The sequence below is a fragment of the Cygnus atratus genome, chromosome 3 (genome assembly GCF_013377495.2).
Source record: "Cygnus atratus isolate AKBS03 ecotype Queensland, Australia chromosome 3, CAtr_DNAZoo_HiC_assembly, whole genome shotgun sequence".
Lineage (NCBI taxonomy): Eukaryota > Metazoa > Chordata > Aves > Anseriformes > Anatidae > Cygnus > Cygnus atratus.
Window position 1 is genome coordinate 110,009,961 of NC_066364.1, and position 21,376 is coordinate 110,031,336.

At 43.3% G+C, this 21,376-nt stretch overlaps 1 protein-coding gene across 1 annotated transcript in view; it reads left to right on the forward strand.

Annotated features, from left to right (window-relative positions):
• Positions 1–17,972, forward strand: part of SLC1A4 (solute carrier family 1 member 4) — a 26,618-nt gene extending 8,646 nt beyond the window's left edge. The window contains exons 2-8 of the mRNA XM_035552905.2: positions 603–645; positions 1,395–1,457; positions 7,154–7,320; positions 10,616–10,849; positions 11,909–12,103; positions 13,701–13,835; positions 16,317–17,972. Coding sequence (XP_035408798.1) covers positions 603–645; positions 1,395–1,457; positions 7,154–7,320; positions 10,616–10,849; positions 11,909–12,103; positions 13,701–13,835; positions 16,317–16,551 — 1,072 coding nt within the window. The 3' untranslated portion in view covers positions 16,552–17,972. The remainder of the gene's footprint in view (positions 1–602; positions 646–1,394; positions 1,458–7,153; positions 7,321–10,615; positions 10,850–11,908; positions 12,104–13,700; positions 13,836–16,316) is intronic.
• The last annotated feature ends 3,404 nt before the right edge of the window (positions 17,973–21,376 follow it).

The following is a 21,376-nucleotide window of genomic DNA, read 5'->3' on the forward strand; positions in this document are numbered from 1 at the left end:
GCAGCTTTCCCTACCATGTGCCACTACGTTCATCCATGCCGTTTAACTGCTCCAGCACTCGCAGACAGCTCTGGCCCGTGGCATTGTTCTGCTTCAGCTTCGTGTTCAGGAAAGCCGACCTTGTTGTGCTGAAGGCTTAAGCTGTTCGCTGAGGTGGATTGTGCTGATTAGATTGTCCTTCGAGTTCGTGCTGTGGGCAAACTGTAATCACATGAGTAATGTTAAAAATCTGCCGAACCCTGGAGGCCATAAGCTGTTGCTGCAGCCAGCGTGGCTAAGCCAGTTTGTGTAGCCACTGGCTGGTGTGTTTAACTAGCGTCGTGTCTGATTGCCTCTGATGTCCAACCCAAATGGTCAGCTGTGGGTGCAAGCAGGGGCTTTCTGGATGAGCAAGAGGAGAAGGTGTGGAGATGTCACACCTCTGGAGAAGCAGCAAGACATCTGCTCCACGCTGCCAGACTTTCTGCTGTAGTACGTACCTCGCTAATGCCAATGTGCTTGCCTTTGCAAAAGGAATTTAGTTTCTGAGAGCAGAACATCCTGATGCATTCATTTTAGAAGTTCTAAAAGAAATATTTCATTTTCTTGTTTGTATTTTACAGAAACCTGTTTCCTGCAAATCTTGTTGCTGCAGCTTTCCGAACGGTAAGATATGTGTGGATTTTGGACATGAATTGCATTGCAGAGAGACCAAGTGACTGCTGTTATTTAAAAACAAACCAAACAACAACAACAACAACAAAAAGGCCAGAAAGAAGTCATATAACTTGCAGTAGGTGGAATTTCTAAAAGCACCTGATGTAATCAGACATACGAATTCCATGGCAAATGGTGTGATTTTGCAGGGCTCTGTATGTTCAGGGGTGAACTCAAGTCCTCCTTGCCTCTGTGCTGCCATTGTCACAGGTAATTGGCAAGCATGAAAGCTGTATCTGAAGAAGTAAGACCGAAAGAAGTGCCCTGCTCTTGTGAGCTTCTTTATCAAAGTAAACTGCTGGCCTTGATTTCAGGTGCTTTACTGACAATTTTAATGTCTGTCTCACCGTTTTCTAGTGGTGAAACAGTGCGAGCACCACTTGCCTTCCACAGGAGCCAGTGCAACTGTGTGGTGCATGAGCAAGAGCAGGGTAGAGGAGAGGGGAATTCCTCTGCTCCTACCCAAACCTGGGAGCTTGGTTGTCACATAGCACCTTTCTGTTCCCACATGGGGAAGGAGCTGCAAGTGCTGTTGCTCCCCTTTTCCTGCACAAGGCAGGATCATTTCCTCCATGGTATGGTCTCCAGAGCAAGTTCCTAATAGTAGCCTCCTTTTTGTGAAATACTAGGTGATAGAGTTACATTGATGATCTGCTCAGCATAAACTGTTTTTTTTCTTTCTTTTTCCTTACCTGCAGTATGTAACAGAGTATAAGACAGTGCTCAGAAATACTACCTCTGGAAATGTCACGGTGGAAAAGGTAAGGTTACTTCTTCGGTTTTTATACACACCCATGGTAGCTATAATATTTGACTGCCTCACAGTCTTTAAATCCCTCCCAGCACTCATAGGAAAGAAACAAGATACTTCTCTTTGTCTGGAACTTAGACACACAAGCCTGATGAGTTAGTCACAGTCACAAAACAAAGCTATGATGGATAAGAGAGTTGGACTCAACTAAGCTTACACTTGATACCTTATTTTTAAGACATGCTTTCTGAGACCCAGACTCACCTGATCTAAGTTTTGATTAGTCCCTCTACCTCGTATTTCCAAATAATTTTCTGTAGCCTTGGAGTTAAGTAGCAATCAGAAAATCAAACATCTTCATTACTGGCCAGAGCCAACATGTTACAGATCCAGCAGTAATTAACTTTGCCTTACAGACAGCATGCTACAAAACAGACCAGGCATCTCACCCTACAGCATTTCACCTCACTCCAAATGAAATGTCCCATGTGCTTTTGTGGGATTTTGGGGAGACAGGACTGACCCTGGAAATGACTTTCAGGTTTTTTTTTGTATTTCTCAGGTTTGCCCTGACTGTCTAAAATGATTATCAGATATACTACTGTGTTTTTAGTATGATTTATATCTCGCTAGGGCAAGACCTTTGTCACCTTGTTGTGAAAGGGCTGAGGTGGGGCTTGCCCACCAGTTCCACCAATCTGTGTGGAAGGCAGTTTATGCTCTGAAGCGAATCCCGAGTGCAGGAAGTACTGGCCTCATTACCTTCTCCTCTCCATGCATGGCATGTGAGCAGGCGATGCAGAATGCTGTGTTTTCAAACTCTGCTTTGGGCTCACGGGCTGAACTTTCACCAGTCCTGGAGGCAGGGCGGCAGGTGACTTCGATGGCACAAGAGCTGAGCAGGGGAAAAGTCAAGCCTTCTATCCTGCAGCGAGCAGTTTAACTGGGGAAGGAGGCAGCCCCATCTGCTCGGGCTCTGCCCGTGCCTGTAAGATCGCATTAGCCCAGATCTGCGCTCACCCTATGTGACACAGGTGCGTGGGAATGACTGCAGAAGAGCCATGTGACCCCAAAAGAGCACTTTCTTTTCTCATGCCATTATATCCTCAGGCAATACATGCCTGTGCAGCCTTGTGCTGCTGCAACCAATTTCAACATGAAAAGCTGTAACAATATGTACTTAGGCATGTGTGTTTGCTTACAGAGTGTGAAGTTATTCATTTAAGCAGGAGTAAATGGAAGGTGGATAAGACTCCTCTTATTCATCTTCAGCGAATAAGATTGGAGGAGCTTCTTGCCAACCAAGCACTGATTGGGGCCAACCATACCCATTGGACGTAGGCTCAGACACGGAGCACTTCTAAAATTCTTTTTAAAGTCATCGTGCTTCTTCAACAGATAAAAATGCGCCTTTAGTCAATTTGAAATGTGAGATTATTTTTCAGTTTTCTTGCTTTTTTTCTCACTTAGCAGATTCCAGATTGATGTAATATCACAAAAAAATATTCTGAATTTGTCACTGGTGTCTGGTTTTGCCAGTGGTTATGATGCAAATGTTATTTCCCCTATTACTTTCCCAAAACTTTCTTCAGTTTTTGGAATGAAACTAGATCTCAGCTTCTATAATTACAGAAGACGTCCTACTGTCTCTAGGGAAGAAGGGACCAAATAATAATAAAAACAAAAAATACCATCTCAGTGTTGTTAGCTCAGTTTCAGTACCGGTCTGACTACATTAGTTACGGATAGATGAGAATTAAGTTTGGAAAGGAAGAGTATGATTTTTGGATAATGCATAGTATAAATGTCATAGCCATAGAAGCTGGGTTGCAGGAAGCAAGATGGTATTCCTATCTAATGTTTTCTTTCATCAGCAGAATATTTGAAGACGGGAAATTTTTTCTTTCTTCTTTCCATATAAACTGTGTAGAACAAAATTTTACGTTGATTTTTTTTCCACTGGTTAATAATTCCTGTCTTCTCTTGCTGTGGATATGAGTAGTGGGGCACGTAGGTGTCTGCTCAGCCACATTCTTTGTGTTGTTTCACATGCTCCCTCGTGTTTACCTAGCTTTTATGGCTACATCCTCTCTGTCTCTTTGGCAGCAAGGCTTCCTGGGGCACAGACTATCTTAGTTCCCCATCTGCAGCAACGGGAGGCTGTGAGGGATGCTGAGTTCCTCCTGTGGCTGTAGAAAAAATACACAAACTGCTCATTGCTCTTCTTCCTCGCATCACATGGCTGCACTTTCTTTTCAGCCACCTACTACTGGGATAGCTCAATGTCAGCAGTTGTTTCCTTAATACACGTTTTGTTTTTAAGAGCTAAAAAACAATAGGATCTTCAGAGGCTTCAAGGACCAGAAGAGATCTATGAATCTTTCTATTAGGGGACATAATTTCAGGCAAACAATAACGCGCTCCATAGTTTACCCAGGAACAAAGCTCTCATTAAAGCTGTTTTTGTTTGGTGTCCACAATGCTGCTTGGCTTGGCAGCTCCTTTGGGATGATGGACTCTTCTGTTAGAGTACAAAAAGGCTGTTCAGCATCTGCCAGTTTTAGAGGCAGGGATTGAGAGGATCTTCCGCTGAGGATTTACTGCTGGGCTTTTTCCGTATTTTGCTGCAAGGAAACGAAATTCCCTGAATACTGCAGACTCTTCCCTGAACATCAAGGGAACTTCTGCCTAAATTCTCAGTGATAATAGGTGATGGGGAACGCTGTGTGTTGGAAAGAAATGGGCTGAAAAGGAAGAAAATGTGAGCAAGATGTGAAGGCAGGGGGGACACGATGACGAAGAGGGAAACAGCTAAGAAGCTTTCGGTGGCTGTGCACAGAGTCCTCTCTCTTGTCACCAAGAGCTCAGGGGTCTCTAAATTCCAACAGCTAGGCTTAAAAGGGCTCTGAAGTGTGAGCACCTGGAGAACAGCAGCAGCTGGGAGCAAGGTGGAGAGAGACATCTCCAAGGACGAAAGAGGACTAAACTCCGTGTATTGTCATTCTGGAGAGGGATGGGGTGAAGGACTTTGAGAAGAATTGGCCGGTTTATGCACAGTAGGCCACTGTGAACGTTAACAGAAGGTGAGAAGCTGCGTGTACCCTGGCTGTAGCTAACTGGAGGTGAGAGTAGCATGTCTTGCCCTCCTACCTTTCCAGGAGCAAAATTTGGCAAGCCTTTGACACCCATTGCTATGAATGAGGTGGAGTGGCTGATGCTTGTGGGGTCTGAATGAACCAGAAGAGCACTGACCTACTCTAATCAGGGAAATGATGTTCCAAATTGGGCACAAGGAGCTCTCTCTGGGTCCCGCTCTGTGTCCCTGGATGCCCTACACAGCTGGTGGGAAGCTGCGTGATCCTCTTGCAGATTCAGCGCAGTTCTGCCTCGTTCTTGAGAGCAGATCGTTGGGAAGCCCAGACGGTAGCGGGTTGCTAGGCTTCAGGCTCACGCTGCTGCATTAATGAGTTGAGAAGCAGTTCTCCAGCAGAAGGGGTTTAAAGGATAGAGATACTTTGCAAAACACTGGTGTAAGTAGTGTCGTGAAATTCCCTCCTGCTAACATCCAGGTCAGGATGCTGGGCACTTTCAGCAGCTTGAAACACTGTGTGTGTTGCATAGCAAAGTTTGATACAGATTTTTTTTTTGCCTGAATGAGAACTGAAACAAACAAAAAGACCATTCAGTGTTGTGGGTTTGTTTTTGTTTTCGTTTGTTTGTGTTGGTTTGTTTTTGTAAAAACATTCTTTGGGGTGGAAAAAATTGGGGCCCATTATGGTAAAATTTTGTTCCAAGCAGGGATTTTCATATTAACCTTGTATCAAATGAACCTGATATAAGATGTTATATAATAGAATAATAAGTCTAAAATACCAAGGTGAAAAGTTGTGTCGAAATAGCAAAGTATTCCATTTGCTCCGTGTGAACTGTTTTCTGACGTAAAAACGCTTACCTTACCTGAGTTGACATTTCTCAGAGCAAGCTTTGTTTTGATGAAATGATGTGGCCTACAAGAAAAAAAAAGTCAAGCAGCATTATTTTACTGCATATTTATTTACTTTCTGTGAATAAATCTGTCATAAAATTCAACGCTCATACATTGATCTGATGAACTGTCACTGAAACTTAGTTAAGATTTACTATAAGGCTGCTAGAACCGTTTTCCTATCCTATTTTTACCAACAGAAGTGAAAAGTAGAAAAATGTGCACATACTGTGTACACAGACCGTTTATTGAATTAGTAGGAAGGTCTCATTTTTTTTGTCTAACTTGTCTAAGCCCGAGAAGAGTTTAGGGTTTTCAGACACACAAAAGAGAATACAGACAAAACTAGCAGATGGAAAAGTTGCTGTGTGTGCAGAAAACAACACATTTCTTCAGACATCTGTGGAGATACACTGAGTCCCAGTGCTAATATGCTGTCCATGTTTTCACTTCTTTCAGTCTGAAATCAAATAAATACTAACTTCGCCCTGAACAAGCAACTACCTTAAAAAAAAAATCACAGCTCCTATATCTAATTATTTAGTAGCTATCAAATAAAAAGCCAGAACCTTCAGTGTCTGTCCTCATAAACACTGTTGTTAACAGCAGTTTAACCTTCGCACTGGTTTGTGTATAATTTATTTTATCCCCTTCTGTGCAGCTCTTTCTTTCCACCTGTCACTAAGAGACAGTCCAGTTCAGCAGTATATTTCCAGAGCAAGTATCATCCCAGGCACGCTGCTTTTATCTGTAGGAGATCAGTACCCTGAGTTCTTTAGTCAATATTCATTTTAAGCTTTTAGCTGAGAATATGTTTTTCTTTCCTAGTGTTGAGCTAGTGTCTACTTAAACTAGCCAAAAGGACAAAACTTGTCCATAAATCTAATTTGTTTTAGAAGCCCTTCCAAATAAAACAAAAAATTGACATGTAGAGCTTGTACTGCCAAGTTGGAGGAAAAAAATATTTGTCAAAACAGTTGTATTTTTATGAAGCCACAAGAACATTCCCTCAGTTCATGCAATACTACTTTGCCAAAAAAGTCCCAGCTCTTCTTGAGAGGCAAATCGTGAAGGAGCAGCTGACCAGACTTATGAGTAGGTTAGTTTTTGTGAATAGACAGATCCTGGTTTTTATCCTCTTACTTGTACCACACAGACACACAATTTCTGAGAAGGAGAACACGTATTTCTTCTGTTCTCTGTGCATCTCCCCTGGCTGATGTGGAGACATGAATGAGTGGCTTTCCCACTTTGCTACTTTACTCTGCCTTTTTTCTCCTTTCCACTTTGTAACATTGAATGTTTTCTCATGGTTTTCACCTCGGTATAAAAATTGTACTAAAGCAATGGAGCTAGCAGTTTCTGAAAGTAGATTCCTCTCAGAAGTGTCAGGGAATAACAGTGTGTTTGGATATTATAGTGTATTGAAGGGTGTAAGGGCAGGTAGCAGCAGGCCCTTTCCCTCTTCAGTAAATCCACGCTAGCTAGAACCAAGGAATTTTTTATCAGGACTAAATCCAGATCTTGTTTGGTTCCTTTCAACTGCGTACTGCGTTTCCGTTCTGCAATGCTGAGCTGTCTCAAGTAAAGTACTGTCCTTCCCAAAATAAGTTCTGCATGTTGACTTTAGGTCAGTCAGACAGCAACAAGACGAGATGACCCTTTTGTTGGGTTTTGCATCAGTCTCACATCTAACAAGTCTCCTTATTTTACCTCTACAGATCCCTGTCGGTAATGAGATTGAAGGGATGAATATCCTGGGCCTTGTGCTGTTTGCTCTGGTTTTAGGAGTGGCACTGAAGAAGCTTGGCCGGGAAGGAGAAGATCTCATTCGCTTCTTTAATTCGTTCAATGAGGCAACTATGGTCTTGGTCACCTGGATTATGTGGTAAGTGTGTGACTGCAGGTACATTCGCACTAGATCGTTATGCTTAGTTCAGGAATCCCACCATCTGTCCATCTCTCCAGCTTTTTCACACCAGATCCTTCACCACAGCAAAAGTGAATGTCATGATGTTACTCTGTAGTGTATTTTCTTCTTGCCTTCAACCTGTTGTGCATAGCTAAGGTATGAGATAGATAGCTGCTTAAAAGTCCTCTCCAGAACTCTGTTTCAATTAGAGGAAGGACAACACTCTATTTCAAAACAACATAAGCCCATGGCTAGCTGCCATCATGTGCCTAAAGGCAACGGTTTTGCATGAATAAATGAGGTGTGAGCAAGTGAGGAACGTGGCCACGTAAAAGCCAGGGTTGTTTGTTCTTGGAATGCACCTGCAAATGTGCAAAATGCGGTGCCAAAATCATGCTTGTAGCTTCATGCCTCGGCTTTTCTGATGGTCAGATGGTTTCTTGTACTGACCTGAAAGATACCCAAGGAGATCAAAAGATAGCTCCGCTCACTGTTACGTGGTTTGAGAGGAGCCTTGCTGAGTGCAAGAATACAGAGCCCCGTGTGTCCACTTGGATCACAAGGTGACAGAACCTACATCCCTTTCCACAGAAGGGGGAAGTAGTCTCCAGGGGAATGGTCTCCATCCTACTGAAACAGTAGTGCTGGCTATTGAGTGTCCGTTATTTTTATCAGCAGATAATAGCGGATCTTTAAATCTCTGTTCATATTCTAAGATTTTATTCATTTTCCTGGGTGAAGCAGGAGCCAGTGTAACTAGCAGAGAGTTTGTTTCTTGTTTGTGCTTCTCCAAGGATGCTTCTTGCTATCCCATGCCGAAGAATAGGTGTTTCCTAAGGTTTGATCGTTTGTCTCCTGCCTCTTAATGAGCAAATCCATTACTTCACTCAATTCCCTGAAGTCCAGACACATTTATGTTGTGGATGTTGCTCTGACAGATCTCACAGAGCTTTTGGCACCCAGCAAAAGCCTGTATGTTAGGAACAAGGGTACACTGAACTTTCTGTCCAGAGAGAAGTCAATAGGTTCAGGCAACCTAAGCTCTGGAGCAGCCTCCTGACCAGGTTTTGTCTATCAGGCAGTGTGAATCTAGGCCTCAGAGCAGTAGCATGGTTGCTCTTGTGCAGCTGGGAGGGTCTAAGTTCCTCCTGTGAAACCAGTGGTTCTAATAATACCTCACATGCAAAAATAAAAATATTCATAAGGACAGTGAGCTAACAAATTAACAGTAGGATATTTCTCACTCCCTTTCTAAAGTTATGCTGGAAAAGCTATAAGGTTACCTCAGCAAAGGTGTTTTCTCCCCTCTTTCTGCATTTTTTGATTCCTACTATTTTTCTCCCTCTAAGAAGCAGAAAGGTTTTAAGAAAAGACCTGAATTTACACAGGCAGATCTCTCTGTTAGTTGCTGTCCTGAGGGATTGAAAAATTTGAAGTTTGAAAGCAGCTTAAGTCTTTTGCTCCTGAGTGTAATTCCTTGGACACTGAATACTGATAAGAGGCAGTTCTTGTGTTCAGCTGATTACAGTGCTAACACTTCAAGCTAATCAGATGGTATGTAATCCTTTACTTTGGGATTATTGGGACCACAGCTGACTCTTAACATTGTATTGCACCACAGTCCTTACTTCTTCTCTTTCCTTCCTTAAGGCTCTTGTGTCATCCCGGTATTTATCCGAAATATATTGAGCTGCATGCGCTTCCCAGAGGACGCTGTGGAATGAGTCAAATCATGTTACCAAGAGAAAAGGCTCTTTTACAGTCCCATTCATCAGCCTTCCTTGTATTTAGCAGCACTTTAGTCTCAACTCCCAGCTCCTTCCTCTCCAGCCTCCATCTTCAAAGGGAGGTATCCAGCCTCAGGTCCAAGTCCAGCGTTTGTGTTTGCAGAGCTCTTGCAGGACTGGGGCTCAGATAGACCTGGCTGGTCTGGCAAAGGCTAGGTGGGGAAGGTTCAACACGCCCTTCCAGAGATTTGGCCAGTAGAGGCCAGAGAAAGGATGCTCACATTGACCTGGGACATAAGGAGGTGCAGAACAGAGGAGCTGCACAACTGCTGAGGTCTCCCTCAGCAGATGAGGAAGAAGCAGCTGATCTCGGCAGCCTTAAGGCTTGCACATGTTTCCAAACCTTTTGAAGTCTGTGCTGACTCCACTGATCAGCGTTGCTGAACACAAGCACTGGATTGCAGGCAAGAGTGGGATAAAAACTTCCTTTATTCCTGAGATGTGCATGCATATCTTTTGCAGTCATGTGTGTCTGGGGCAGCGTTTCAGGGAGCCGTGTGACCTTTTAGTCTTTTTTTAATCTCAGATACAGTAATAGGTAGAGGTACTCAGACACAGGCTTGCCAAATACAGCTTCGGAGGAAATGAGGCTGGGTCTGAAGTGATTCCAAAAGTCCGCTTAGTAGCTGTTGTGCTGCAGATGTAAGAGCAGTTCTGTCTTTTCAGGGCTGTTCTCAGCTGCACTATTATGGGCAGAGGTGTGGCTGTGTCCCACATGTGGCCCTTCCCCTGGAACAGTTCCAAGCCTTTCTGACAAAGGAAACTTCAAACAAACGCTGACGTCCGAAGACATTTCTAGATAGGAGAGGTGGGAATGTACATACGTGGCTGCTGACTAGAGGGAGGCTCTGGAAGCCTGGTCGTTTGACTTAGTCTTTCTTTGGTAGGCAAATAGCAGAGTTAATTGCTTTCTTTGGCAAGTGCATCAGCAGCTTTTAGCTGAGCTCTGCAGTATGGGTCACTGGTATGGGCATAGCTGCTTCTTTCCCACACTAAACGTGTTGGCACCCAGTGTGTCCACCATTCTAATGACCTAAATTCACCTCACTCTTCCAATTTTTTCTCCACTCCATTGACATGATACTGCTCCTTTTTGAACATCTAACTTCCCTTCAGTAGTGACCTTAGCTTAGGGTCTTTGCCTGCCTTCCTCCCTGATGCGCTAAAACATCACACCAGTGTCTTCAGCTTCAGCCAGTGTTTCTACTTCTTGCTAGGCTTCCTTTCTGCATTTTCCTGGATATTTCTCTGAGTGTCTAGGTGAACAGAGCTTTTCCAGTTTGACTGTTTGCCTTCCACCAAGCAAGTGTGTAAAAGAGGCCTACCAAATTTGAGTAACCTGAGCGTGTGGTGGGGTATGGTGCTTCTCTTCAGTAGGAGCACCATATTCTTAGAAGAATGTTATCTCTAGAGGGGAAAAAAGCATGTTTTTCAAGGTGTTTTATTTTATTGTACTTAATGACAGGCCATATTTCTTCACACAGGTATGTACCTATTGGCATTATGTTCCTTGTTGGGAGCAAGATTGTGGAAATGGAAGATATTGTACTTCTGGTGACCAGCCTGGGAAAATACATCTTCGCCTCTATTCTGGGCCACTTCATCCATGGAGGAATCATTCTGCCGCTCATTTATTTTGCATCCACACGTCAAAATCCGTACCGTTTTCTCTTAGGACTCATCACACCGTTTGCCACTGCCTTTGCCACTTGCTCTAGGTGGGTTTCCGTGCTTCTTCTGGGACTATAGACCAGTTGTATTAGTGACTGCAAGCTGGTTATATCCTAACACCAAATTGTGTTGAGTTTTAGGTGAAAATACTATTCCTGAGATTGCAAAAAGAGGCTACTGAGCACAGGGAGTCACACTGTTGTCAGCAGCCCATCACACAGAAAATACTGATAATTAGCTGTTGAAAACAATTCCTCAGGATACTGGGAATGTAGCATTATGCTGAGTTGGAAATTCTGGGGGGAAAAGGTGAAAGTATTTGCCTTAAAAAGATCTTGCCAGCTGTCCTTTCAATTTTAAGTAAAGTGAGCATCAGTAGTGAGGGACTTTGTCCCGTGATGTTTAGTTATCCAAGTTCAGCAGGATCTAGAACAACTGTAGACTGATTTTGCAGGGGTAAAGCAGATTTATTAGCTAGTGTAAAGTGACTTAGCATTCTTGATGTCAAAGCTCTGGCATGAACAGCTTTTATTTGTCATAACCAAAGACTGCCAAATTATTGAGCATGTCATTTACACTTTTCCCAAGGGGCGAGCTCCTGATCAAAGATCATAACTAAAGAAAATCATTTCAGGTTATCTCCAAAAGGAGTAGATGCATGACTGTCACAGGATCCCAGTTAAACACGAAGTAGGAGAGAGTTTATGAATGAAACCTTACAATTTATAATGCAAGAAGTAAGTCCAGCAGTGTTTTTTGATTTGCCTGTTCTTTTGAGAAAGTAATAGTACAGCAGGTTTTGAGACCTTATCATTCCACAGCACTATTATGCCTCATACTGAGTTAGGTTGTGAGTTCTTGCGTCTTGGAGGTTTGAGTCCTTACCAGCTATTTCTGGATGGAAGCAAATTATGAAATACTGTGACTGAAGACCAACAAGGAGGGATGCTGCTGTCATGACAGAGAGGGACTACAAAATGGCATCATCTTCTTGACAGTCTGTTCTGCAGCATGTTAGAAACATGACAGTCGTGAGGCAGCGGCTTTCCATTCAGTGCACCCTGATGCTTTGTGTTTGATTTTTTTTTCCTATTCTGTGTTTCTAGTTCAGCCACTCTTCCATCAATGATTAAGTGTATTGAGGAAAACAATGGAGTCGACCACAGGATCAGCAGGTTTATCCTTCCTATCGGTGCAACTGTGAACATGGATGGAGCTGCTATTTTTCAGTGCATGGCAGCCGTGTTCATTGCTCAGCTGAACAATGTTGACCTCAACGCTGGGCAAATCTTCACTATTCTGTAAGTTGCTTGCTATTGTAACCACATCCTTCTGGCCCCCAGACACATTAAAGCCTGTGGTCTCCCTGTTAATAGCTAGCAGTTTGCATTCCACATCTCTGACTTCAAGCTAGCAAACTGCTATGAAACATAATTACAGGGTCATTAAAGAACAGAGTCTTTCAAGCTTTAGAAGACAGGCTAGAATCTCTATTTAATAAAAGGTGGGACCTGGGAGGAGTAACTGAATTATGAAACAGACTTTGAGCTGTTTAAAGCTGTTCCTTGTATCAAATTCGTCTCCTTCTTTAAGGATCTCCCCTAACTCCACTTGCCGTTAAGCTGAATAACTGTGGCATGCTGCTCTAAGCAGAAAGCTACCCCATATTTACCCTCTGAATGTCCTAGAAAATCCTCCTGCCAGCTTCTCAGTTCCTTATGTATCAATGTCATACTGAAGACTCTGTTCTTGTTTACCTCTGCCCTTCCAAACACCGCATCACTGGTTTCCCAGGTCAGACAATGATCATCCCCCTCCTGATTGTTATGCTTTTCCCCATTATCTCCTCCACCACCTCAGTCCTGCCTCCTTCTCTGGGACTCTATCCTCTCCATGCCTGGAACATCCTCCCAGGTCCCATATCCCATGAAGTGTCAATCTCTTTAATTCGCTCCCCAAAATCCCTGAAGTGAGTATCCTAGGATTTCTAGCCCCCCCTCACTGTGCCAAGAATCCATAAGCTGTATCCACCAGATGCCTCTTAGGACCTTGCATTTTTTACCCTTCCTGGCCAGGTTTTATTTCCTTCCTTATTGCATTTCTCAGTATATTGTTTGTCTATTTAAAACAGGGCTGGGGCATTATTTTCTTTGCAGATGGTGAAATTAGCCTTTCAGGTACTCACAGTGAATCAGGCATTAACACAGGCCTGAGGACTACCCAATAACAGCCCAAGGAAAATACAGTTATAGACGTCTGCAAACAAAAAGGTGCATGATCCATGTCCATTAGCACATGCACTGCTTTCAGGTCTGTTTGGATGCAAGCGAAACACAGAGAAGGGATAGTGTCATTAGCATGTGTCTATGAACAGCATACTTGGACTTTTGAGACGAGGTCTTAAAGCACATTAGTCCTGCACAGCACTCAGGCTGGGTTTTGAAGTCTTGGTCAGAGCTAATTAGCTTCGGCATAGCCCTGGCTCGACAGTGCTGCTCCCTGTTGTGGAGCTGGCTTCCTCTGTACCCTTTTCAGTGCACGGCACAGTTTACCTTCTTGCATTTGGGGCCAGAAGATAAAATGTATTCAGCATCTTTGGACCAATACGTGACTTGGAAATGGACATAGTAGTAAGGTAGTGGGAAATAGTTCAGGTTTTGTTTTTTTCCCCAAAAAAAGGCAATGATAGTATTAAAAACAGAGCCATTACCTTGGTAGCTGCTGCAGATGCCTGCTGAGCAACTGTACTCTATTCCCATTACTACGCATCAACAAGCAGGAAGGGATTTGCCTGGGAAGCAAATGATCTGCGTGTCCTTGCTGTAGACTTTGTTTACAATTGCCGTAGCGGGGAAATGTGTGCTGTAATGCTAACGAGAAACACAAATTGGTTTGCAGTGTGACAGCAACTGCGTCCAGCGTGGGTGCAGCCGGGGTCCCAGCCGGGGGAGTCCTCACCATCGCTATTATCTTGGAGGCCATTGGACTTCCGACCAACGATCTCTCCTTGATACTAGCAGTGGACTGGATTGTGTAAGTACTTTAGGCCACGTGTACGTGCTGTTGCATGACAGTGTTTTCAGCTGGAAATATGGCTCAGGGTAGTCAAAGTAGAGTAGTATAAAATAAAACTTGACAAGATGTAGCTGTCTACAGGACAGGGAATTCCTGACAGGTGATGGAGAATGATGGAAAAGGCAGTCCCTGCTCAGTTAAAGCAGTTAGAATGTTACAATCCCTCTTCTGTTTTTTTACTGAGCCTTTAATGAAACATATTTCTTCCTGGTTTCAGTTCCCTCCAGAAGAATTGTTAAAAGTTTGTTTGAGAAGGTATTGACACTGCTGGAAATTAGTTGGACACTGGAAGGGAAGGAGGAAAAAGGAAATTGAATCTGAACAGTGGTGGAAAGCTTTCCCAGCCATATGCGTGCAGCAGTCTTCATCAGAAGCTGTTGCCAGCTATTGTTTGAACTATAAAAGCAAGACTGATCAAAGCACCAACACAGGCATCACAGAGAGCTGCTGTCCATTGGCAGGGCAGGCACACAGAGGCCTTGCAACATTCATCACAAATGTGGGCAGTGTCACAGCTGGAACATGCTGCTGGGAATCACAAGTTTAGTACACAGTATTATCACCTTTCCCTTCCATCTTCTGGGAAAGACCTAAGGGGTCAGACCTTTGCTCAGCTCCTTCTCTCCTTTCCAAGAGCGGTTTCCCTCCTTGAAACATGAGAGATTATCTCCTTGCCCAGCTCTGTTGGGAAGAGCTTATCTCACCACTCATGTAGTTATGTCCTCATTAAAGCCTTCATTTATCTTTTGTCCCACCTAAATTAGATTAAGGAAAGCCTAGAAAATTTGCTTTAAGTATTGGGGACCCATCCACAAGCCACATGATAAGAGTAAATGCCACATGCAGATGTTTTCTTATTGCTTAAATGAGCTCTTGGAAAAGGGTCTCCCAGCTTTTCTTCTCAAACAAGCTCGTCTGTCCGCAGTCCTTAGAAGTACTAGAAAATCAAGAGTTCTTAGAATACTAGAAAAAATCAAACTGCAAGGGCATCTCTGAGCACTTAGGATTTACAGCATGCCTGCACTTTAAATACTAGTGCAATAAGCCCAATGTGATAATTTAAAAGCACAAACTGCTCTCAAGCCAGCTGGTTGAAGTTGGGTAGTGCTGAACCACTGGCCAGTAAAGGTAAAGCAATCTGGATCCTGCTAGGATTTTTTCCACTTAACAGGTTTGGGGGCAGTTCCTGGTTTAGATGAACATAGTCTTTCCACATTGCTGTTTGGAAACACCAGCCTCTCTATACAGATGTCCTACTTCCACAGAAGATGTGGAAATTAGGATGTCTTAAGACAGTCTTGAGTTGCCAAGGCTGGGGAAGAAGGCAGCTGTATTGCCTCCTTCCTTTCACACACCAACACACATCTATGGAGCTTGATCTTGCTCCTACATTTTTGTTAGGGCTACTGAACTCTTTCTTGCTGTCACCACCTGGGGATCAGCCACCTCCAAAGGACAGGAGAGGGAGGCAAAGCACTGGCTAGCCCTTTGTGTCTCATCTCCTGAGGGATTACAGTGGTAGCTGTGCTTTCCACAAGCTGTACTCGGAAGTGCCTGGAGGCACGAGTGTAAAACTTGCTGTTCCTTTCTCACTGGGCTACCCTTAGCCTGTGTCACACAGGCTGCTTTTGTTTCAAAATATGTAGTATCCCTCTGTGGTCAACACTGTTGTTCCAGTTGAGGAATTCAGCCTTGTGGTAACAAAAGCAGGGAGGAGGGACAGAAGAGCCCTGTATCTCATTTTAATGCCAGCTGTTTAATTGCCAAAGAAGACCACAGTTACAAGTTAAGCACATGCTGAAGTAATGCTGCAGAATCACTAACGGAAATCTCAAAAGGCACTGGAGAAATTGTTTTCTTTGAGCCATAAACATCTTCTGTTTGACCCTGAGACACAGTGGTTTTGTGCTGTAGGACTGATGATTAGGACGGGTGCTGCTAACAAGAAGTCTAGAGAACCCAGTCATTCTGCTTGCTTTTGGAAGGACGCCTTATGTACATGTTTGGGCTAAGATACTAGTTTTTCTACAGTTAAAAACAGAGAATTGGGTGCTCTGAATCACTTTCTGAGTAAGCCTAAATCAAGTTCCTGCTCTGAACTTGCATTGGAAATATGCTGGCCCAGGGAAGGGGAGGGGGGTGGTCTGGAAAAAGAAGGACCTCTGAGAAACAGCAGTAGCATTGCTGCGACCTGCTGAAGGACCAGAACTAATTGATAGTAACAGTTGGGCCTGCCTTGAACTCTCTCTGGTGCACATTTTTAGTTCTGAAATGGTGATAATATTTCTGTGGAAAATACCTTCGGTAACAACATCTTCCATCTGTAGCTCCATTAATGTTAGTGGATCTGGGGAGATGAATTTGGCTCTCCTTACGGTGTTGTAACTCTCTTAAACTAAAAGGCCACTGCTTTGTTTTCTTGTTTTTAATCTTAACCAGGGACCGAACCACCACAGTTGTCAATGTGGAAGGGGACGCCCTAGGAGCAGGTATCCTCAATTACCTGAATGAAAAAGACAAGAAAGATAAAGAGCAGGAGCTAAAAGAAGTCAGCGTAGAAGCAGTTGCTAACAGCAAGTCTGAAGAGGAGACGTCGCCTTTGGTAACCCACAAAAACCAAGTCTCCAACGCAACCAGTACAGCAGACCCTGAATCCAAGGAATCAGTATTGTGAACTAGAGGCCGTTTGTCAACACGCGTCCTAGAAGTGGACCGGGGACTTGTTAACGCACCTAGACGTTTGCAGTGCTAACAAGGGCTGGATGGCTCTTGAAAGTTTTAAGTTCCAGTCTGTTTTGAAATTTTCTGACCACGGGAAGGGGAGGGAGGTGGGTTGGGGAGAGAAGGGGCAGCGAGAAAGAACGCTGGCTTTATAATAGTGTTTTGATAATTCCCATGTATACATGTATATATGTGTTGCATGTACACACACATATACATGTAGGGGAAAGCAATGCCATTTGAGACTTCTGTTTTTACAAGAAATCTGTTAGTAAAGGCCCTTATGAGTTGGAGGTGGGGAAGTAGACAAATCCCAGTAAATGCTTATTGTAGGGAGAAATTAGTAAGCTTATTGTGCTGCTGTTCAAATGGAGATACAGTTTAGAAACTCCAGAGTGGGTGAGAATGTTGCTTTAATTTAGTTTCTTGCCTGGAAACAGTTACTGTCAATTATACACACAATATGAAGCAACATTTTTCTCCCACTCCGCTTCCTCTCCTGTTCTCCAGTCACTTGAAAACATCAAATAGAACCTGGAAAGTAGGTTTTTGTTTTTTTTTTTAAAGTGTCATATCTGAATTAATCACAGGGGTCCAAACCTTGTTCCATTCCCCCACTGCATTGCAGCTCATAGCAGCTTTCTTGCCTTTTGGTGAGTAATTCCCAAACTTTGGAACCAAACGAAGGATATCTTAGAGCAGGTCAGGAACTGGTTTTCTCCTCCCCTCTTAGCAAGTTGTTGAGAAAAAAGTCCAGAGGAAGCACAAATTTTGTTAAAGTAATCCCTCTGGGGCTTAAAAAATGTGGATTCTGTTCCAGCATAAATATGTATAAAAGAGGCTTGCCTGTGACATCAAGAAAGCAAGAAGTCAGTTCCCTTCATGAAAACACACATGCACCTTTGCTAGCACTCCATGTCCTGCTCATGTTTGTTTAATGGGTCAGTCCAAACAAATTAAGCCATATCCCTTTTCCGGCAAAATTGAACAGGGGAGAAAAAAATCTGAACACATGTGGGAACTGACGACAGGCAGGTGTGATTGTTGGCTTGAAAGGGGAAGAAAGGAGGTGAGTTTCTAACCTCAGTGATCTCTGGAACAGTTGCATACCTGTTCCTGCTAGGAATTTGGTCCTGTTACAAATGTTCAGTAATCTCTGAATGTTGGGACAGTTGTATCCCTTTTCCTGTTGGGAATTTGGTCCTGTTACAAACGTTCAGTGATCTCTGAGCGTTAGAACAGTTGTATACGTGATCCTGCTAGGAGTTTGGTCCTGCTACAAATGTACTTGCAGCAGCAGCTTACATTTACTTCTGGGTGGTGCTGGGCTGGGGTAATGCTTAATGGCAGATGGTAAACTTTGCTTGAAGCTGATCCAGATGCTTCTGGATTCTGACTCCACCTTTTTTCCTTTACCACAAACTTCCTGATTTTGCACCCCAAACCTGATCAAAGTCCGGCAAACATTGCAAAAGTCCTGTTGATTTCTCTTGGCATTTTGGACAGCACGTAGTTACAAAATGATAGCTGTGCATACGCCAAGATTTGCCTGGACTTGTGACACTTTCATTTGGCTGCTTTAGCGAGATGAGTGCATGCGGTCAGTCCTCCACACTGTTAACTCAGTAATATATATTTACACTTAGCTTTGATGTACAATAATGATAAGTCTCCCCTTTTCTTTCTCCTCTCTTGCTTCAGAGGAAGCTATCTTGGAAAGATATCCAGTTGCTGATGTTTATGTTCACGGCACTAGGAAGAGGCAGCTCCAATTTTATAGCAGCAGCAGCCTTCATTTGCAAAGCATCTTTCCTGGTAAAGGGACACAATGAATTTTGCAAAAAGACGCTCAGAATGAGATGTGGCCACCTCTGAGGGAGAACACAGTGAGTGCGTCATGACTGGCTGTTTAATTGTGTGCTGCAGCACTATGCAAACAAAGTAAGAAAGGATTAGTCAGCCCACTGTGAAACTACAGGTGAAGTTTCTTTTTAAGCGGCTTATTTATAGCCATGTCCACAAAATTGGATCAATCGTTGGCTCAGTTTAAAAATGGAAGAAGACAAACACAATTCTCTAGGGACATCCTTTGGCCAATATTTATTATTTCATTTTTGGCAGATCAAGACCTGCTGAAACTTTGCATTTCCTCCCGTTAGAATCATCCCAATTCCTTTCAACTCAGGAAACTAAAACTGTGCTTTGTAGCTGACAATGAAAGTCAACAAATAAGAAGCGTTTTGAAAAATGTTTGAGGTTTGAAAAAATGGTTCTCTACCCCCCCCTCTTTTTTTAACAAGTCTAGATGTTTCATGGAAAAATGTGAATGCACCAGAACTGCAAATATTTTGATTTTAAAACAGCATATGGATACTTCAGGAGAACTGGAAATCAAAACTGTTCCCTGCAGGCTGGGTTCTGTTAGATGCATTTCTATCTCCCATCAGACATTTAGCTCCTTTGATGCTCTCCCTCACCATGACACATTCAGCTCAGCTGAAGACATGAGACCAGGCAGCACCCAAACGGTAATTCCTGTGAAGCGTCACAGCAACATTTGAAAATAGGAAGTTGCTCAGTTTTGATTTTTCAGCCCAGAGCTAGTGTTGCCAACAGATGAAAGTACTCTAGGGGTGAGTGAAGGCTGGGCTTCCTCACAGACAACACCTAGCCACTGCTTTATTGATCTTCCTTCCCTGTGGTGCTGCTTGATTGTACCCTGTTCCTCTAAGCAGCATGATGTAGGCTGTGGGGCATTCTTTCTGGCAGTAGATCCCAGAAAATGGTTAAATTAATGCCAGTTATCTCAGAGTTGTCTTAATATTTTCCACTAGCAATGCAGAAGCTAAATGTCTTTGCTGAAGAATGCATCTCTGAGTCCCCATTAGTGGATTGCCATGTTTCGCGTCAAGGTGAATGTCTAGTCCTGTGTAAAGCTTGTTAAAGCAGTGAGCTTTAAGGAGGCCAAATCATTCCTATAGCTGGAATTGAACAAAGGAAATTTAATACTCCTCCTCCAGGTGCCATTGGGTTTATATGAAACATTGAGTATTTAGGACCAGCCTTTTATCTTGCCAGAAATTTGTAATCTTGCAGAAACCCTACTTTAGATTTAGAAAGCTGCCAGTTCTTTTGTTGTTCGCACGCAGCAAGAGGGATCCCAGAGTTTTCCATGGAAGCGTGAATGCTGGTTAATGACTGCTTTTCCAAATATCTTCTTGGTCCTTTTTGTTATTATCTGTGTCAGAAATTACATTTCTTATTTTTCTGTGATGTTCCCATTCATTGTGATGGCCTTGTCATATCTTCTAGGGCTCTCCTCTTGGCTTCAGATTATTTTTTCCTAAGGTACAAATGTAAAAAGATCTATTATTGCACTCTCTTGGACTGTAAAAAAAAATGACACATTCCAACAGCTGCCCTTGTAACAGTGTGAGTCCTGACTGAGATGGCAGACTTCGACACTTGCTTTAAGTGGTCAAGGTCTTCAGGTAAGGTCTCTGGGAGAAAAATGGAAGGGCCGTTGGAGGACGTGCATTTTTCTGTGCTCTTTAGATGCAGTCCTTGACCCGCAGCGCTACACTGGGAGCTTCCTACTTCAGGTCCCCATGCAGCCTCATACCAAGAGGCTGTGAGCTGGCTAAGAAGGTGCTCAGCAGCAGTGCTCTGCTCTTACCCAGGCACTCCACAAATCTGTCGCAAGTATGGTACTTCAGTGTCTTTTGAGTGGACGTATGAATTCTCCCAACTTGACTGTAAAAGTGAATCCTTTAGTCAGCTGCTTTTTATTTCAGGAGGAAATAAATTCCATCTAGATAATGCTGTTTTCCTTGTTTGGTTTTAGTCTTTCTTTCGGAAAGTACAGATCCTTTTCATCCCTTCTGGTGTTTTTCTTAAGGTATTCACAACTTCCTGGGGGATGCCATTGCCTTTCCTGCCACAATTCATTTTCATTTCATTTATAGGCTTCTGATGGGTTTGTGTCTTGGGTCCAAGAGTGAATTCCTGCTGCTATTTTTCCTTTTTAAGAGCTGTTTCTCACAAGGGGAGCTCCAGTCACATCCTTTCAATTCAAGAGGAGTACTGGAGGCATCTCCTTCTATATACGTCATTTATTACCATGATGGAGACTTTCATGCTGCGCTGGTGAAATGGGACTGGAAAAAAAGTAGTAAATTCTAGTATTACTGGTCAGAAAAGGGAGGGTGCACATACACAGCAGCCCTGTGATCAGAAAAGCCTCTTCATTTCAGGAGAGCAGGCTATAAATGGCTGATGCCCAACCCTCTAGTGCCATGATTACTTTTTAGGAGAAAAATACAGGAATATGGAAGAGAAGTGTTTGTAAGTCTTTGGCATACCCAATGCTTTTTTCACTCTGACCCTGTTCTTTCCCTTTTACCTTCTCTTTTTCAGTGAAGTGCCTTTGACTGGTTTGGACCATCTTTTACTTCTTCTCTGCGACAGAATTTCTACTCCATGCTTTATCAGTCACTACTTCATCTCACTGCGTTTTCTGAAATGCCCTAAGCTTTTCTGTGTGTGATGGATGTAGTTTTCAGATGGTCCTTGGGAATGTGTTTTGCATTCTGCCTTGCTCCTGCCCTTACCTCAACAAGGATTTGTGAGGCTTAGTAACTCTATAAGACTTGCTCAGAGAGTGCTTGCTGAGCAGCATCTGTCTCTCATCCTGGGAAAGGTTCTGTGCTATGAGACGTAGCTATGACATGACTGCCTGACAAGCAGTAGTGAGCAATGAAGGGTGCCAGCACTTGACT